Below are 21,336 nucleotides of genomic sequence, written 5' to 3' on the forward strand. Positions count from 1 at the left end.
CTGCTGACATTCAGACATGATTGGCATGCAAGAACCGTTATAAGCTACCAATGATAGTTTCCAGCCCTCTGGAGTTAGAAGTGAAACATATTTTAATAACGCTGACTATATTCTAATGGGGTATCGGGTAATTGAGCTTTATCTGCTTCAATAGCGAACATGCCAAGCACACAGGCCAAACGTCTCAATGCCAGAGCAATATTGACAAATCATAACCTTGCTAATACCCATTGGCAACATGACAGGATGATGATGGTTGAGTCTAAAAAAATCTCTCAATTTTTAACAAAAGCCCAACCACTAGCTTGGGAGAGGAAAATAGTTATCTAAATAAAGGCCGTTGCATAATGTTTTTATGATGACACCCCACCAAGCCAAAGCCTATGGAAGCCTCATCTGCATTCTAATGTCCAAGACAGCGGAACAAAGCCTGCTACGCTAACCAACTGAACCTTGAAGGGATGACTCGTCATAAATCTTTGACCTTTTCACAGCCTTCAGAGTAGGCTAGATCTTAGCCTGAGTCAAACCTAAGCTTAAATAATATTGAGAACAAGGACTATGGAAAAATAAAAACAATCCCATTTTCAAATAGCGGAAACAGAATCCTCACCTTGAAGAGCCGCAGGATGTTGGCCACCATGATGGACACCGAGCTAGCCGCTGCCCCTATGACCCCCACCACCTTATCCGGCTTGGCAAAGATGGGTGCGTCCCCGTTGGCGCAGCGCACGTCCGAGCCATCCCTCTCGATGAGTGCCTGGACGAAGGTCAGTGACTGCTCCAGGGCATAGGTGTCTCTGGAACACGTGTCCAGGATGCGCGCCCCCAGGGTCACGTTCGGTAGCAGCTCTGGGTCCTTGTTGATCAGGTCAATGGCAAACAGCATGGCCTCCAGCCTATGAATGCCCTTCTCCTTCTTCAGCTCCCCGCAGGGCACTCCTCTCTCGCCACGGGAGTGCACAGGGAATAGGCCACCCAGCATGATGTCACCGTCCAGCCGGATAGAGTGGGCATACTCCTGCAGAGGCAGCTGCGGGTCCGAGACCTTCTGAGTGGCAGACACCAACAGCCAGTAGCATTTGGTAGTCAGTAGGAAGAGGAAGCAGTAATGGGAGAGGGAGGGGTGTTTGGACTCCCTGGCCATGGTGGTAGCAGTGCGGGTGAGTGGGATAGTGGGTCAGGGGAGGGATGGTGTAGCACTGGAAGATCGGCGCAGCAGGCAGCTGGTGGGTGGTGGTGGGTGCACAGGGTGGGGCGTAACATGGGTGCCCCTCTCTAAATCAGGGTAGGGTTAGGAATGATTACCTCTTGGTTTCAAAGAGCTGCTGATGCATGTTCCTGGCATCACTGGGAAGGGGGTGTAGTTTGAGTGATATAAGGGAGCTGGAGAGAAGAGAGGCTGAGTTTCTCACACTGGCTGGACAGTGGTGATCTCTCTCTTCAATCCTTGGCATCACATTCTCAAAAGACCCTGTTTGTGATGTGAGACAAAGGGAAATACAATTAATCTGTTACACAATGTAGGGTTGAGCTCTATTAGACACAGACACGTAAGTCATTAAACATATACAGAGAGGTCCGGAATTACTGGATCCCTTGATAAAGAAGACTGAATGAAATAAATGTAAATGTATGCAAAAAAAATGCAACAATTGTATTATCTTATACTAATACAATGGCCCGGAGAAAGATTTTTCAATACTCCAGCACCCTCCCCTTGCAAGATATCGCCACTGAGCCTCTTTCTAAAATGTTTTATGCGATTGGAGAACACATTGGGAGGGATCTTAGACCATTCCTCCATACAAAATATTTCTCGATCCTTGATATCCTTAAACTGAGTTTATGGACTGCACTCTTTATTTCAAACCACATGTTTTTAAATAAGGTTCCAGTCCGGAGACTGAGATGGCCACTGCAAAATGTTGATTTTTCTTTGAGGATTTAAACGTGTGCTTGGGGATATTATCTTGCTTGAAGATCCACTTGCAGCTAAGACTCCTGGCAGAGGCAACCAGGTTTTTGTCTAGAATATTCTGGTACTCTGTAAAGTTCATGATGCCATTGACCTTAACAAGGGCCCCAGGACCAGTGAAAGAAAAATACCCCATATTATCAAACATATTTTACAGTATTGTTTAGGTATTTTCTGCATGAGCATTGTTCTTTCTAAGACCAAACCCACCATTGGTGTACGTGGCCAAAAACTCTATTTTCATGTCATATGACCATAACACCGGTTCCAATCCAAGTGCCAATGCCGTTTAGCAAACTCCAGGCGGTGCTATGGTCAGATGACATGAAAATAGAGCTCTTTGGCCACGCACACCAATGGTGGTTTACTTGTTAAACAAAATCTCTATCTCTGAGCAATTGTATTAGTATAAAATAATTGTAATAATTGGAGCATAGCTCAGTATTTGTACTATTTATTTTATAATATTTTTTTGCTCATCTGTATCAAGGGATCCAATAATTTCGGACTCCACTCTATAAGAAAGGCATACGACCACACACAAAGTCACATATGCTGTTTCTCCTCGCTCTTTCTCAAACACATACACTATATATACACAAAAGTATGTGGACACCCCTTCAAATTAGTGGATTTGGCTATTTCAGCCACACCTATTGCTGACAGGTCTATAAAATTGAGCACACAGCCATGCAATCTCCATAGGAAAAGATTGGCAGTAGAATGGCCTTCCTGAAGAGCTCAGTGACGTTCCCAACAAGTCCGTTCGTCAAATTTCTGCTCTGCTAGAGCTGCCCCGTTCAACTGTAAGTACTGTTATTGTGAAGTGGAAAAGTCTAGGAGCAATAACAGCCCAACCACGAAGTGGTAGGCCACATAAGCTCACAGAGCGCTGAAGCATGTAGCGGGTAAAAATCGTCTGCCCTCAGTTGCAACACTCACTACAGAGTTCCAAACTGTATCTGGAAGCAATGTCAGCACAATAACTGTTTTCAGGAGCTTCATGAAATGGGTTCCCATGTCCGAGCAGCCGCACACAAGCCTAAGATTACCATGTGCAATGCCAAGTGTCGGCGGGAGTGGTGTAAAGCAGTAGAAATGCGTTCTCTGAAGTGATGAATCACACTTCACCATCTGGCATTCCGACGGACAAATCTGGGTTTGGTGGATGCCAGGAGAACGCGACCTGCCCCAATGCATAGTGCCAACTGTAAAGTTTGGTGGAGGAGGAATAATGGTCTGGGGCTGTTTTTCATGGTTTGGGCTAGGCCCCTTAGTTCCAGTAAAGGGAAATATTAACGCTACAACATTCAATGACATTCTAAATAATTATGTGCTTCCAACTTAATGGGAACAGTTTGGGGAAGGCCCTTTCCTGTTTCAGCATGACAATGCCACCGTGCACAAAGCGAGGACCATACAGAAATGGTTTGTCGAGATCAGTGTAGAATAACTTGACTGGCCTGCACAGACCCTGACCTCAACCCCATCTAACACCTTTGGGATGAATTGGAACGCCGCCTGCAATCCAGGCCTAATCGCCCAACATCAGTGCCCGACCACACTAATGCTCGTGGCTGAATGGAAGCAAGTTCCCGCAGCAATGTTCCAAAATCTAGTGGAACACCTTCCCAGAAGAGTGGAGGCTGTTATAGCAGCAAAGGAGGAACCAACTCCATATTAATGCCCATGATTTTGGAATGAGATGTTAGACGAGCAGGTGTCCACAAACTTTTGGTCATGTGGTGTATGTGCACACAACACACTAAAGGCATCAAATTCAAATCTGGACGTCGAAGTCAGTTCTAATGCTTTTTTCATTCTTACCCTCTAATCAGGGACTGTTTTAAACCTGGGACACCAAGTGGATACAATGAATTATTAGGTAGAATAGAAAACCAGCAGTATGCCAGACCTCCAGGGAAGGATTTTAATACCTCTGCACGTAAGCATGCACCCATGCACAGGCACACATGCACAGGCACACACACAGGGGCAGACACAACAAACATCCACATGACACAGCAAGGAATCTCCCCTTGAAAACTGTGAACTCTTCAAACATACGCACATCTGCAAAAACTCTGTCTACAAAGCTGAGACTGTGCTTGATAAAAACATCAAAGAATTGTATTATCATGTAGCAAGCTATTGCATTTGTAATGACTCTTATCCTTACCCTGATGTGAATTTAAATTGCTGTGACGTTTTTTTACACAATCCATAGATATACAGTAAGCTACATAAGAATCGACACAGCAACATACCCTACAGCCTTACAGATATAATGTCGCACACTAGCATCGATTACAATGATAGAAACAGTGTGTGTGTGTGTGCGCACGCTGGCTGCTAGCCTGTAAAATGAAAAGATGCCCGTCCTTTCTTCCGGAACAGAGAGGTTGGCTTACTGTCTTTTCTTTCATTGTTGCCTACATAAAAACTCATTATCCACACTTATTTACGACTCAGAATACTTTTTGGTACAAATGACAATTCTCTTTAGAGTGCCCCTCCTGATTACAGAATCATAACAATGTTGCGCCTGATCAATCGAGGCTCCATGTGCACATTACACTTGTGTGACATAGCTGTCGGAAACCTCCGGCCCTTACTCTGATCGGTCTTACCTTTTAACCAGATACTGATAGCTACCTGGGAAAACAGTGTGTGTCCTCTCCAGCCAGGCACTCTCATCCCAAAGATTAACATGGCAATGAGTGAAAAATGTGCAAGATGTGCATTGTGCACTCCTACATTGGTCTAAATACTTTGTACCAAATGTACAAAATACCAAACAACAATGTTTGTTACAGTTACAAAACAATTGATCTACAACTCTTTAAAAGAACCCATCACTGCACAAATGAAGCATGCCGATAACAACCATTTGTAGCATAGCATGAGTAGGCCTAAGAATGCATGCACCTGTGCTGCACGTTCCCTTCTGTGGTGAACGACGCAAAATGATTAACCACCTCCTAAACTCCTGATGTGCATGCGAACATTTCCATTATAAACGTTTGAGTTGTTCTAGCCTCACAAAAGGTATTGTTCTATGCTAGTAGCCGACTAATTTATAATGGATATTCTGACTGAGTATTGAGAAAATGTGATACATTTCTTGACCTAGAACTTTTGAATATAATGGAAAAGTAGATTTTCTCCTAAATAATACCCAAAAGTAAAAGAAATCACGAGCAACAATAACTAGTAATGCTGCATAGTTCTACCTGTAAAAAAAAAAGTTTGATAAATTGCTGACGTACTCAATTTTGAGGACACGAGCTCAAGTACATAGTACAAATATTATTAAAATATTACATATGATTGTTTTCCTATTCAACAAAAGTGGGGTAAATGACAAATGCTTTCTGGGGTAAAGGACAAATGCTTTCTAAATATAGTAACAATCAAATTATAAACAACTTACTATAATATTTCACCTTTATTATAACTGTAAAATATGATCATATTTAGTGACAGTACAAATTTGACCCCATTTCATATAACTGATGACAGAGGATTTTATGCCAAGCCTCCTCTGAGTGACACAAAGAGAACACTTGAATGTCTGCAGACTCATTACAAGTTCAGCTTTACACATAGTGATTTTGTCCCTGTTTGACCGAGAGGCAGTGGTCATGTTTCAATGCTACAAAAAAAAAATTAAATCATGTTGAGAGCTTAAAATCTGGCTGAAAATATCACAACTGGTGGATTGGTTAGACTGTCCCCTTTAATGTGCTATCTCCAAGGCTGGGCTCCGTCCTTCAGAGGGAGATGAAATCTATTCTTTGTCTGGAAAGGGAGTGACGTGTCACATTTTCTGGCCTATGCAAATGTGGGGGGAAAACCCTTCAAGTCAGCTCCACTGACAGAGTGGTAGCAGAAAGCAGACAGATGGGGCTTGCTGGCACTATAAGGCACTGCAATGTTTACAGAGCGCTTTGTACACCAAAAGGTCAGTCGGAACCGGTCCAGAACCACTCAAAGTCCTAAATGGGGGACTTAACATAACATCTAAGAGGTTGGCACGGCAGGCTATATACCAGTGGTACTCATTGCTCGGCCAGCGGGACGCATTTGTGGCTCACAGTGATTGTCTTTTTTCCATTCATAATACATAACAATGATACAATTGATACAATTTCAATTCAATGTGTTTAATGCAGGCCTGAATCACTTCATTTAATGTATCTATTGTTCCCTGGACGGCAGATAGATGGCAGTATAGCGCTGCTGTTGAACAGAAATGCCGAAATAGAACGTTTGCCGAAATAGAACGCAACTGCTCAGCTACAGCGACCAATACATATTAGTTTGCTACTAGCTAATTTTGCAGTCTGGTAGACATGGATCGATTTATTGTAAAAAATAAATATAAATCTACTGACAATGAAAATGAGGGGGAAGAGCTGGAAAACAACTTGACAGCTATGAACGAACAACCACCGGAGAACCAGGAAAATCAGGAAGATGGCGGCTGGGAAATGCAGCTAGCTAACGTAGCTCCGGTAGTTAAGAGAAGGATACGTTCGATTCAAGAAGAGCACAGAAAGTTCCAAGAGAAATGTACAGACAAGTAATTTTTAGAATGCATAATGGGACTAGTTCACTTTGTCTTATTTGCCAGAAGGTAATCAATTTTTTTAAACAAGTAAATTTAGAGCAACGTTTCCAGTCACACCATGCCCACTTTGACAAAACATATCCAACTCAAAGGACAACAACAAATGATGGACAGATCTAACACTGTTGCAGAGAAAATGACAGAAGCAACCTATAAGATTGCTTGGATACTCGCAAGAAACAAGAAGGCCTTCACAGACGCGGAGACTGTCAAATAATGTTTTTTGGCCTCAGCGGAAATATTGTATGCTGATTTCACAAACAAGGAAACTATTTGAAAGCAAATTAATTAAAGGACTGCAACTCTCAGACTCGACCATAACAAGACGCATAGAAGACATCGGCGAGGACATCGCTAAGCAACTGATTATTGACATATTGTGGCGCCGTGTTTTAGTATTGCGCTTGACGAAAGCACTGATGTAAGTGACATTGCCCAATTATGTGTTCCCTCAAAACGAGTCGTTCAGAGAGGAAATTTTATGTTTACTACCCCTTCAGGAACAAACACGAGGAGAGGATATTCTGAAAGCCCTTGTTACCTTTTTTGCTGATAATAATATTGACTGGTCAAATCTGGCATCTGTGTTCACTGACGGCGCCACAAACTTGCGAGGGAAGGAGAGGGGACTCAACAATGAACAGTGTGAAACAAAAAGGAGAAACAGACATACCAATGCACACCTGGATTGCCTCACAAGGATAGCAACAACAGATTATACATTTTGAATTAATTCAATCAAGGAGCAGAAGGGACATTTTTGCTCATCCAACTACCGAGGTAACCCTTAATATGGGTCTTATACATGTGATGTAGCCTATTTGATGAGTGTATGTATATATTTGTGATGTGCTGTACAGCAAATCAATTGCATGTGCTCTTTTGCTATGAATTTGCTCTCAATTGATAATTGATAATATTGGAAGAAAAAGTACAAGAAATGAAAGATCTGTGCGGCCCTCTGAATGATTGTCTCAAACCAAAGTGCCCCCCTTACCAAAAAATGGTGAGTAACACTGCTATATACCAACAGGCTTATTTGTAGACTACTGTAATGGCATGCAGCATCAACTCATTACCCGGCGAGTCCATAACGTTTTCTTCAACCCAACAATTGGGACCCACTCATCAACTACAATATCTAAGCGCAGAGCATATATTATCTTTAAATGACTACACATAAAGCAACAACTTTGCAACAGCCAGTCAAAATGTTAAAAGGCTTTGATTTGAAGATTTGACCCACAAGTGATGATTAAGCAGACTCCTCCCACTTTGATTCAACACACTGGTTGAATCAACAGCAACATTTTGTCTCAGCCTCATGGCAAAAGGTGTAGAATAGCATGAGATTAGCTATAAAAGTCTAATTTTTCTATTTTCCCCATGGAATTGTTTTTAGAATTGTAGGAAGTTATTTGAATCATTGCTCAGACCTTGATGGGCTGTGAAACTGCAGTGTGCCCCTGCTCATTTACCCATCACTGAAAAAAAGCTATATCAATCAAATGTAGACATAATAGTTTTTGTACTTAATAGGCCTAAAGTTTCCTAAATTAATGGATTTTATAAAGTTATCAAAATCAATTCATTTTTATCGTTCAAGACTTGATTAATCCCCCCTATTTTCAAAATAAAACAAATATACACTTGTGATGAAAGTGCAATATGATCAATGAGCATGATGATTGAAAGGCGAGAATGTCACTCTGGGATTGTTTTATCAGATAGTATATTCAGTGGTTTGCATTTTACATTTCTTAAGTTTTACTCTCTCTCCCTTTCGATCGATTTGGACTCTGTTGATGATGACAGAAATGCGCTGGAAACATGCATAACGACACAAAATTAACATGCAATTTTTTGTATCAGTGTTTCCTTTAAATGGGGCCACTTTTTTGACCATGTTTTTGAGTATCTACCAGAAAGACATATCACAAGCATTCCCTGTGTTAACAGGTCAAAATGTGACTTTGGGTGAATGACTGGAAGCGTGAGTGTATCGAAAACTGATATTCTCAATTTCAAGTCTGTGGGCTATCACTGAAGTAAAAGATAAAAACAAAAAATCGAAACACTAATAAAGAACAAGATTCATATCGCAGAATAAATAGTTATTAGAAATTTAACAATTAAGTAGGACTTACCTGCGGGTTACTGAGATCAGGTCCTTCGCGCTCTCACTACAGAATCAATGCGACGCAAGCTTGTGCTCATAGTGTTGGAAGAACACCACAGGAAGCGCGAGCGCGTTTCTTGTCTCGTGGAATCACCCATTACTCCCACACGACGGTTATTGGTTTTCCAACTGTGTGCTACCTAATGCTTCTCTGATGTTTGTTAGTTGTTGCTGTACATACTGAGCAGTTTATTTCAATTGACTGTTTCAAATCACCATAACCCATGTTCACACATGAAAACGTGTGCAGGGACTATTTAGGACGAATTCATATAATTCATGCTCAGAGTGTTTGTCTAGTCCAAAAGTGCATGGTGGCATGTTCCTTCCCTCAAGCCATGCATAGCCAGGCTGGTCTCATACACTATACGTAACATAGTCAACATAAATAGCTAAATATGATATGTTACATAAGACAGATGGTTCCTTAAGGAAAAAATAAAAGTGGGATGGTTGGTTGGGTTGTATGGGTTGGCGTACAACACAAAGTCTAGCAACCCAGAAGGTGAGAGTTTGAATCTCATCATGGACAACTTTAGCTTTTTAGCTACCTTGAAACTACTTAGCTTGTTAGTTAACCCTTCCCCTAACCTTAACCCCTTTAGCTAACCCTTCCCCTAAACCCAATCATTTTAGTTAACCCTTCCTCTAACCCTAACTCTTTAACCTAACTCATAAACTTAACCCTAACCTTAACCCCAAGCCTAGCTAACGTTTGCCAGCTAGCCACCTAGCTAGAATTTGTACATCATACATTTTCAAATTCATGACATATTGCACAAAACTTTCAAATTTGTAACATATAATACGAATTTTAATGCATAATATATAAGAAGTAGGTGGTGGACATCCACAAATCAATACATACCATATGAAACGTAACAGAAACAGCCATTTAGAATGTTCAGGTTTACGTACATAATAATACAAACTGCTCTGAGACCAGGTTTCAGCCAGCAGCCGATTTTATTTTGTGTGACGATTTCAAACGGGCAATTGTAAGGCATTGATAGCCTACTTGTGGGTCCCCACCATGACAGCCTACATAAAGACGATGTAGCCAAGGCTAGTCTTATCTGTAGTTTTCAAAGGACATTACCTTCAAAGACTACCGTTACAGGCTAGAATATTATAAACTACATCAAAGATGCTTGCGAATTATACATGGGAAGTGATTCAGATCATTCAACATTAGTTCGGAAATACTAAGAGAAAACAACCATATTTCTTACTCACACTCTTAGAGACAAACGGAAATGTATTTGTATAAGTAGGATAAAATCCTACGGCTCTACATCAAGCAATATTCCCAGTGGGGAAACATTTGCACAGTGGATGTTGAAACGGGAGTTTTCGTTGACGACACCGTTAGGAAATGCAGTCCCATTGCGCCATCGTGTGCGTGTAAAATAGTCTAGTCAAGTGTAGCAGAGCTTGTCTAGGTAAAATATCAACGCAAACCCAACACCTGAAGTAGAAAAATAAGGCCACATCCTGATTATTGTATGGTTATACAGTAGGCCAAGGTCTGTGGTTATTATATAAGGAATACAATGTGTTGCAATGACTGTGAACATAGCTGGCTTGCGCAGGTGCCTTTGAGGAAACAGGCCTGGATGCAGGCAGACAATTCTATATATTTTTTCTGGACTACCTGCTTCCTATTTCGAAAACTGTCTGTGTACATTTTACAAGAAATAATTACTGCCATTTGTATTTGCTGTGCATTATAGGTCAAATGGGCCACATTGATGAAAGTGAAAATGTGAATGGTCTCAACCCACTGGGCAAAAACTGAGTGAATCAATGTTGATTCCACGACATTTCAGCCAAAAAAAAGTATATATCCCTGCTAACAATGACCTGTTGGTCCGCCAGCGTATTTTTGGGTGGCACGCCGTCTGCGGCTTGCCGTGGTCGGGCCTCCGGCGGCAGACTGGCAATCGGACCACTACCATTTCTTGAGCGGCAAGCTGCGATGCTAGGTGGAGGTCTCACCTTCAGTGGAGGAACTTCGGCATGTCAATATGCGGACCAATGCGTGCGCCCTGCTGTAACACCTTCTCATGAATTGAATAAGTACTGCTACTACTGCTGAAAACAATACAGATATATTTTAATATAAACCACACGGATTTGACAAGAATTGAACTGTACCATTCAGCTTTGTCTGGTTAAATGCCCATTGTATGAAGTTCCACATTTTGTAACCACATAATGCAATTTCAAAGTTATAGCAAGTTCCACTACGTTTATGTGTGTTCTATGTCCTAGTAGATAGCTTGCATACTTTCACTTTTAAGTAACCTATTCAATAATCGTTGTCATTGTGAAGGCGTTTTAGTGACTATAGAACAAAAATGACAGGAAATGCATCTTTATTTTACAACAATACACAAATTAAGATATGGTATTAGGTATAGGTTAACAACACTACATTTAACATGATCTTGTGTAACAACCTTTAGCACAAAACTGCAATGTCATGTATTTAAAAAGATGTTACAGACAGTGCAGGCTCTAAACTTCAGGCCACTAGGCAATATTTTCTGTAAAGTCTTCCTTAGTTTTCAGGTTCCATTAAGAATTGTTAGAATGTTAACAAATAAGATAGATTTCTCTCAATCGTTGGTGGAATAACTTGATCAGAAATGATCATAAAATGTTCTAACTAAATAACCATTACCAACCATGAAGTGCATTTAAACTGAATATGGGCACAAACCACCCTACGTGTCTATGGGGATATCATTGTGTGAGGGTTTCATACAGTTGAAGTCGGAAGTTTACATACACTTAGGTTGGAGTCATTAAAACTTGTTTTTCAACCACTCCACAAATATCTTGTTAACAAACTATAGTTTTGGCAAGTCGGTTAGGACTTTGTGCATGACACAACACATTTTTCCAACAATTGTCTACAGACAGATTTCACTTATAAATTCACTGCATCACAATTCCAGCGGGTCAGAAGTTTACATACACTAAGTTGACTGCCTTTAAACCGCTTGGAAAATTCCAGAAAATTATGTCATGGCTTTAAAAGCTTCTGATTGACTCAAATGATGTCAATTAGCCTATTGGAGGTGTACCTGTGGATGTATTTCAAAGCCTACCTTCAAATTCAGCGCCTCTTTGCTTGACATCATGGGAAAATCAAAAGAAATCAGCCAAGACCTCAGAAAAGAATTGTAGACCTCCAAGTCTGGTTCATCCTTGGGAGCAATTTCCAAATGCCTGAAGGTAGAACGTACATCTGTACAAACAATAGTACGCAAGTATAAACACCATGGGACCAAGGAGCCGTCATACCACTCAGGAAGGAGACGCTTTGTGTCCTAGAGATGAACGTATGTTGGTGAGAAAAGTGCAAATCAATCCCAGAACAGCAAAGGACCTTGTGAAGATGCTGGAGGAAACGGGTACAAAAGTATCTATATCCACAGTAAAATTAGTCCTATATCGACATAACCTGAAAGGCCGCTCAGCAAGGAAGAAGTCACTGCTCCAAAATCGCCATAAAATAGCCATACTACGGTTTGCAACTGCACATGGGGACAAAGATCGTACTTTTTGGAGAAATGTCCTCTGGTCTGATGAAACACAAAAATTGAACCGTTTGGCCATAATGACTATCGTTATGTTTGGAGGAAAAAGGTGGGAGGCTTGCAAGCCAAAGACCACCATCCCAACCGTGAAGCACGGGGGTGGCAGCATCATGTTGTGGGGGTGCTTTGCTGCAGGAGGGACTGGTGCACTTCACAAAAGAGATGGCATCATGAGGGAGCATATGTCTCAAGACATCAGTCAGGAAGTTAAAGCTTGGTCGCAAATGGGTCTTCCAAATGGACAATGACCCAAAGCATACTGCCAAGGTTGTGGCAAAATGGCTTAAGGACAACAAAGTGGCTATCACAAAGCCCTGACCTCAATCCTATTGAAAATTTGTTTGCAGAACTGAAAAAGCTTGTGCGAGCAAGGAGGCCTACAAACCTGACTCAGTTACACCAGCTCTGTCAAGAGTAATGGGCTAAAAGTCACTCAAATTATTGTGGGAAGCTTGTGGAAGGCTACCTGAAACGTTTGACCCAAGTTAAACAATTTAAAGGCAATGTACCAAAACCTAATTGAGTGCATGTGAACTTCTGACCCACTGGGAATGTGATGTAAGAAATACAAGCTGAAATAAATCATTTTCTCTACTATTCTTCTGACATTTCACATTCTTAAAATAAAGTGGTCCTAACTGACCTAAAACATGGACTTTTTAATTGGATTAAATGTCAGGAATTGTGGAAAACTGAGTATAAATATATTTGGCTGAGGTGTATGTAAACTTCCGACTTCAACTGTATCTTATCATGTGGTGGCGCATGTGCTAGTGGAGCTTGAGGGTGAGTGATGTCATCAACATCTTTCAGGAAGCAGAGAGAAGTCCTGTTGATGAAATGCCACAATTAAAGCTCCGTAGACTTTCATCACAATTATTGTATTACGTATGAATTTCCCCATCATGATATTCAATTTTTTTTTAAAGATTACAGGTAATGGTATACACAATATGTAGTGTTGATTTGACACTTACATACCAATTCAGTTTGTGATTTGTACTTATGGTTAGAACCTGATTTGTCATCGATAGCTGTTCCTTTGTTGTCCAATCTTAATTTTCTTCTTGAGCTGTCCTCTCCTGCCCTTCCTAACTACAAGCTATATCTAAAATAATTAGCATTGAGCCTGAAAAGCAAGGTCAAGAATCAACAAATTAAGCCTAACACTAACCCTACACCTGATCAAAACACCCCATTAAATGGTCCAAAAGGTTGTACCAATCACACCATGCATATGAGGATATGTGGTATCACACAGCAAGTAAAGCACCTTTTAATGGTGATTCGCAAACCACACAGAAGGTAAAAAACGCCTTTTTATGGTGACTGATAACCTTTTGAGAATTAGGGTGCAGGTCCGCAATTGAAGACCAATCTCCGAAATATGTATTGGGACGACTAAGGCTTGACATTAATTTCTTATGAAGTCGTACAATGTTTACAATTCTATATTGCTGGAATCAAGCAGCAAAGGTACTCATACCAACTGTATACAACACCATAATTCTCAAAAGGTTATGAATCGCCATTAAAATGTGCTCTTACCCTCTGTGTGGTTTGCAAATCACCATTAAAAGGCACCCCTTACCTGCTGTGTGATCCGTGTGGTGCCACATATAAATGTTGTCCTGTGGAATCCTCTGAAGAGAACAGCTCATTATCTGGATCACCTTGCTCAAGTATCTGTCTCTATAAAAACCCAGTTGGCGTTTGTGGTCCCAGTAGAAAGCCAAGGTGAGTTGCTGTTACCTAAAAAAAATCATATGAGAAATTAAAGTACGTTTAAGTTATGGTTTAATATTGTAATGAAACTGGCAGGGAGCAGGTCTCGAACCCTCGACCTCCTAGCCCGAGGTCCGGCGCGCTATCGACTGTGCCGCAAAAGCATGCTCGAGCGGCAGAGTCGATTTCCGCGCTTATAAACACAGGGTCGTTACACTACTCCCTCCTTTCAAAGAGCGCGTCCTCGCGCTAGCTTGCGACTTTACGTCTTACAGGAACGCGCTCACCGGCCAAGCACCCGCACTGTCGTGGATGCGAGGTCCGATCACTTCCGACACCAATGTAATGAAACAGGCAGGGAGCAGGTCTCGAACCCTCGACCTCCTAGCCCGAGGTCCGGCGCGCTATCGACTGTGCCGCAAAAGCATGCTCGAGCGGCAGAGTCGATTTCCGCGCTTATAAACACAGGGTCGTTACACTATGATATATCATGATAAACAGTATGGCTAAGGTTTATGTTAATAAGGACCCTAGGAACTGTCATGGGTCAATAAGTCAATAATGCCTTCAGGGTTAATGTTAGGGACTTCAAGTTAGTTGATGGATGCCAACGTTAGACTAGCTAACATAACGTTAGCTAAGTTGGCAGACAACTTTAAGTTTGGCCAATTAACATTACATGGCTAAATAATGTGCCCTACAGTTGTCCAGGTAACACGAACAATAAAGGGAGACAGAAAGTTAACATTGTCAAGTTAAACAGTAACCAGCTAAAAGTTTTTTTTTTAAATTGTAAAACGACTTGCTTAGTTAGCTAGCTAGTCAATGGTCCTTCAGGGTCTTGAGATATTCTTCAGAATAAACTAGCAAGCTGCACGCGTCTCCTGAGTGGCCGTTGGAACTGCCTTGTTGTAACGTTAGCTCGGCTAAATTGGAAAGGTCAACCTTAAATCTAGGTTACTTAAAATGATTGCTACAATTACCTAGCTAGCCCTGTTCGCTCACCAATTGTACCTTAATTTATTTAACTTATCTCTAAGCTAGCTGTAGCTCTCATCCAGCTGCACAGCTGCGTCCTCATCACGTTGATACAATTCTAGCATAGCTCTTCGGTGTTGCCTTAATTTAGAGTTTAGAGCTGAGAAACGCATATTTAAATACTGAGTAAAAGGTAAAGAGGTCAACAAAAATGAGCACCAATCATAATCGCCATTTCACCGGTTTACATAACAATAGAATTAACAGTAAATGTTTTTAACACTTTTCCCGAGATCAGCCACCTCATGTCAAAGATTTTTTATTTCTTTGCTCCACAAAGATGAGGGAACATAATATTCTGAGAAAATGCACTAAACAAGTGACATCAGGTGTAACCTACACACAGTATTTGCCTAATTGATGTGTTACTATTGTCCACGAAATCAGCTGATCCATTTTCATTTGTTTACAATTGACAGTTTATACAACAATAAAGTGAATATACTGACTAAAGCAATGATGTCATTTTTTTATGAAATACTCACCCCTCATGTGTCTTCAATGATATATTTAGTTATTAATTAGGACTACATCAGTCTGGTATTGGTGCTATAATTTCAGTGTAGTATTATCTGCATGCACAGAGTAAAAATTGTCTATCCTTAGACACACACACAAAGAAACATACCATGAAGATTGGTGTAAACTACATTAATTTACATTTCATTTTCCTATTGTTGCCCTTATATAAATCAGTGACCAATCATGCATTTTTTTGTTGTTGACTTAAAGTGATGAACATTCCAGCATTGATTTTTCTTTTCAGATATCCAGTCTACATACCAAAAGTGTCTAGGTAATATGTCCAGTTACGTAGAAATATTCAGAGGGGGGTTGCACAAGATTTGCAAAAACTAAAGTCAGGATCTGTGGAAAGGGAAGAGAGGCACGACTATTATGGCATAAGCAATTTTATGAAAGTGGCTCTTCCAACGTAAGAGTCAAATAGTGGGTTTGAGTCAGCTGATGTTTGCACACTAAGTGGTAGTGAGGGTGGGGTTAACGACAGCTTCACTGAGAGCACAGAGGAAAGCATTGATGAATGTACAGACGAGGAGGATGATGTCAGAAAGTTACCTTCGGATTGGGCTCTTAGGATACAAATTCCACATTCGTCATTAACTGAACTACTCAAGATTCTATCCACAAAAATCCAAGAATTAGGCCTACCAAAAGATTCACAGACTTTGTTGAAAACAAAACCAGTGGTGGAAACTAAGGGAGCCTCTTGGGGAACTTATTTACACACTGACATTAAACATTGTGTCCTGTCCCACCTTACTACATCTTGTCTGAGTCTGTATCCCTCCAAATCAATATTGATGGCCTTCCTCTATACAAGAGCTCAAATGCTCAGTTCTGGCCTATCTTAGGGCTAGTAGAAATCTACAAAGGCGTGGTCCAGACAAATAAGTCACCATTTGTTATTGGGATGTGCTTTGGGGAGAAGAATCCAACCAGTCTTGATTTCTTGCATGACTTTGTTGAGGAAATGCAGCAGCTGGAAACTTTTTTTTGGAGACAGAAATCTTAAAGTCCAAATCTCTGCCATTACATGTGGCACACCAGCAAGGGCCTTTGTCAGAAATGCAAAAGGTACATACTACTATGGCTGTCAAAAGGGAGCCTACTACCTGAATCGTATTACCTTCCCAGAAATAACAGCTCATCTGAGGTCCAACCACGACACTTTTTATGATTTGACTGATGACTCTCATTACATTGGGACAACACCTTTTAGGATCATTGTCAATTGGTTTGGTGACACCGTTTCCTCTTGACTACATGCACCTGGTATGTTTGGGAGTTACACAGAATCTGATAACTCTATGGCAGAAGGGGGCTCTGAAAACATGTTTAGGTCCAGCTGTTGTCAGAAATGTATTTTCACAGCTGACTGACCTAAGACCTCACACTCCACCAGAAATCAACAGAAAACCCAGATCACTGAATGAGTCTGACCATTGGAAGGCAACGGATTTTAGTACATTTCTCTTGTACACTGTTTAAAAAGGAATTTTCCAAGGGTGATGTATGAAAGCTTCATGTTGCTTGCAGTTCCCATGACCATCTTCCTAAGTGTATCCTTGTGTGCAGACCACACAGACTATACTGGAAACCTCCTGGTTTTGTTTGTGGACCACTGCAGCTGCCTGTATGTGAGGGAAAACATAACGTATAACATGCATTGCCAAACCCATCTCAGTCATGAAGCACAAGCATTTGGTGATCTTGACAATATCTCTTGCTTGCCCTTCCATAATTTTCTTGGCCAGTTAAAAATAATGATTTTTTTTAAAACAAGCCTTTAGAGCAGGTTATATGGAGGCTGTTAGAGAGTCCATGAGAGCAACACAGTCAGAATCTGAGAAAACACTTCAAAATCAGCATGACAATGGCCCAGTCCCAAATGCTCTAACAGTGAAAGAGCAGTATAACAAAAATGCAGTTCACTCACTTCTCTGTGCAGATGTCCACTGGGAATAACTGTGTCCAGTTGAGGAACAAGGAAGTTGTCCTAGTGCAAAAACCTGCTGGTGGAGGAAAACTTTGATTGCGTACAAAACATTTAGGAACAAGACAGACCTTTTCCCATAACCCCTGCCATCATCACTGCTTGATATTTTCCATGTCTCTGGATTGAAGGATGAACTTCTTTTCACTTGAGCCACAAATGTGCTACGGAAGTTTGTTCTACTGGGATGCCATTGCTCCATTTGTAGGATGCAATGCAGCAATATTTAAAACAATTTATCTCTTTTCAAGGTAAATTGTCAGCAAAAAAACATTACAGAAAATGTATTATTTACTTGAAGGGATTTTCTTAAACTAGATGAGATTTTCTTAAACTTAATTAGATGTTACAATTGTGAAATGTTTGAGTAAACTAATCTAATTGAGTGCCCTTATTAGCTTTTTTGTTCACAGTACCATATTTGCTGTGGTTCATTTCCTGAACGAAGATGACAGTTTAGCTGTCATCTTAAAAACCTGATGCACCAAGGACAAATGTTATTGGCCTCTATACAAGAGCCAAGAGAGGTTAATTCTTCAGGCTAGGGTCTATTTCTCTCCATTTCTGCCTGACTGATGTGCCCAAAGTAAACTGCCTGTTGCTCAGGCCCTGAAGCCAGGATATGCATATGATTGGTACCATTGGAAAGACAACAGTCTGAAGTTTGTAGAAATGTTAAAATAATGTAGGAAACTATAGACAATAGATATGGTAGGAGAAAATCCAAAGAAAAACCAACCATAATTTTTTTTTGAGAGCCCATGCTCTTCCATTAGAACGTAAAGGGAAAAAATGCAATCCAGCTCCCAGTATGCAATTCCTATGGCTTCCACTGGATGTCAGTAGTCTTTGTTCAAGGTTTCAGGCTTGTTTCTTCCCAAACCAGGAAAAATTATGAGTTTTAGTACTGGGATACAGACTGGGAAATCAGGCTGTGCATGCGCGACGAAGAGGACGCGCACCTGCTAATATCGTTTTCCTATTGAACATACTTCTTTACGTATGAAATATTATAGTTTAATTACATTTTAGGGTACGTGATGATTAAATAGAAACCTATTTTGACTTGTTTAACAAAGGTTAGCGGGAGCTTTTTGGATTCCTTTCTCTGCATGTTGAATGAGTGGATAACTCAAGTCGATGGCGCCAACTAAACTGACTTTTTGAGATATAAAGAAGGATTTTATCTAACAAAACAACACAACATGTTGTAGCTGGGGCTCCTTGGATGACAAATCAGAGGAATATTTTCGAAAAGTAAGTGAATATTTCATCGCTATTTGTGAATTTATGAAACCTGTGCTGTAAAAAAATATATTGATGTGTGGCGCCGTCCTCAAACAATCGCATGGCATGCTTTCGTTGTAAAGCCTATTACAAATCGGACAGTGCAGTTAGATTAACAATAATTTAAGCGTTTAACCAAAATAAGACATTTGTATGTTCCTAAATGTTTAATATCCATAATTTTAATGATTATTTATTTGAATTGCGTGCCCTCCAGTTTCACCGGAAGTTGTCCCGCCAGCAGGACGCCTAGCCCTAAGGCAGTGATGTCACACGAACGGTCGGACATTGATACATGGGAGGTGTATTCAATTTCATTACTGAAGACAAAGGGTGAGTACTTTAACTGAATAGTAAGATACTAAATAAGATACTAACATTGCAGACATTTACAAATGAACTGATAAGCTCCTGTTTCGTGATGTTTTCAGATTCATATGAGAAAACCCATGAGTGCCTGGTTCAGGCAGAATAAGGCTCAAGGCTGGAAACATAGCCAGAGTCACCAAAGAAAGAGAAAGTAAGATTTAGTGTTTGAAATAAAAGGAATCTAAACACTACACTACTACTCTGAAAACGTCATGCTTGTTATCATTCCCAGGCGAAATCCTAAATTTGATCAGACAGACTCTGAGGAGTCTGACGCTGATCATAACCAGCACTCACCAGTGCCAAAGACCCCCGAATTTGCCCAAAAAAGGGTTGATTCCACACACAAAAAAAAGTGTATGCAAGATTCCGTTTCTTGGCAATGTATTGTTCATACAAGTGTACGTCTAATTTTCACAACCTGCATTTCATTTGCACAATTTGCAACAGTATCTTCAAGTTGTCACTCTCTGCTGGGGGTAAGTGCCTCTTATGTACTGAATTTAATGAAGTATATCACATAACATTATGCTTAGGAACTAATCATTTTACAATGTGTTTTTTTTAAGGAATGCTGAAATAGTTTGGCTGTGAACTGAGATGTATAGGACAAATAACTATGCTTTAACTTTGATCTGAACAGGTCCTCAGTCCTCTTCGTCACAGGGGCCAGCTGCTCACCAGTCTGAAGGTACCTGATTTTGCCCATCACATTATCTGAGGTGTAAAGGGAGAGATGCTCTACAATGTTTATCTTTTAAAAGAAACACACACTCACATCTTCTGTCAGCAAGTTACCATGTGTGTTTCAATATAATTATTGCTTTCATGCTACGTTTATCAACACAAACCATTTGTTAGATTTAATTCAAAACATTTTACAAGTAGGATATAGATACAATGGTGAAATGTGACAGAAAATGAAATGGAAAGTGTTCATTACCTTTGCTAGCAAGTTGTTGAAAGTGAATCCTTGCAATCAAAACGTTGTCCAACTGGGAAAGTTCACCGCAAGCTAGCCATGAACAAACTTGTCTTGTTTACTCCATGTGTTCACTTGTGAAACATGTCAGTTGACAGAGTAAGATTGCATGTGCATTCTTGCAGCAGTAGCTAACTTCCAAATCACCATTTAAGCGCTAGTAATGCTACTACATATGGCCAGTTGCAGTTTGAGTGAAACATTGTTGCAAAAGTGGTTTCCCTTTGGGAATATCTAGCCAAGTCACTGTATCTGGATACTTTCCCCCAGTTGAGATGTGGGCGCTACTTACTTTAACTGAAATTCTATATTTGTGTATTGTGCTCAATTTGCAACAGAATCATCAAGACCCTGTTCCCATGCCTCATCGTCAGAAGATTTTCTGGCAGCAGTACATGGTAATTTAAAGTATTCCACTGTACACTTGTTAATGCATACAGTCTATTAGAAAAGCTAAGTCTGGCTACTACCAGCAGCAATTCTGTAAAGATGCATTTAATTAAAAATAAGAAGTATTCTTATTAGCTGCATTCTTAGGTAGTTATTTAATAAATTCTCATCTCAAACAGCTCAATCCTCCTCATCACTGGGCCCTGCTGCTTATCAGTCTGAAGGTAACTGCAATATGTGCTACTTAGTTGTAGTGTGAGGGGCTCCATAATTACATAAAGTGGAATGTTAAACAGTACAATGGCAAATTTGGCCCTTGCATTCCATATCTCAGAATCAAATTTTCATAGAGCTTTTATCTTTTATCTAGGTTTCCAAAGTTCATAATTTGCCCACTGTCATATGCTAAAACCTGTTTGGGCTGCAAGCCCCCAGTCGGGATCAATATGACAACAGCCACTTCAAGTGCAGGGCGCGAAATTCAAAATCTATTTTTTTTTTTAATATTTAACTTTCACACATTAACAAGTCCAATACAGCATTTGAAAGATAAACATCTTGTCAATCCAGCCAACATGTCCGATTTTTTAAATGTTTTACAGAGAAAACACCACATATATTTATGTTAGCTC

General features: G+C 40.4%; 1 protein-coding gene across 2 annotated transcripts in view; it reads right to left on the minus strand.

Moving 5' to 3' along the window:
* LOC129862723 (metabotropic glutamate receptor 8-like) overlaps positions 1-9,127 on the minus strand; it is a 238,714-nt gene extending 229,587 nt beyond the window's left edge. Inside the window, exons 1-2 of one of the 2 annotated variants that reach the window (XM_055934632.1) lie at positions 8,759-9,125; positions 614-1,474 (exon numbers count right to left, since the gene is read on the minus strand). In XM_055934632.1, coding sequence (XP_055790607.1) covers positions 614-1,147 — 534 coding nt within the window. In that variant the 5' untranslated portion in view covers positions 1,148-1,474; positions 8,759-9,125. Of the gene's footprint in view, positions 1-613; positions 1,475-8,758 lie in introns of both variants that reach the window. The other variant, XM_055934631.1, reaches the window with a different exon arrangement.
* Between the last annotated feature and the right edge of the window lie 12,209 nt (positions 9,128-21,336).

The sequence above is a fragment of the Salvelinus fontinalis genome, chromosome 9, assembly GCF_029448725.1.
Source record: "Salvelinus fontinalis isolate EN_2023a chromosome 9, ASM2944872v1, whole genome shotgun sequence".
Classification (NCBI taxonomy): Eukaryota; Metazoa; Chordata; class Actinopteri; order Salmoniformes; family Salmonidae; genus Salvelinus; species Salvelinus fontinalis.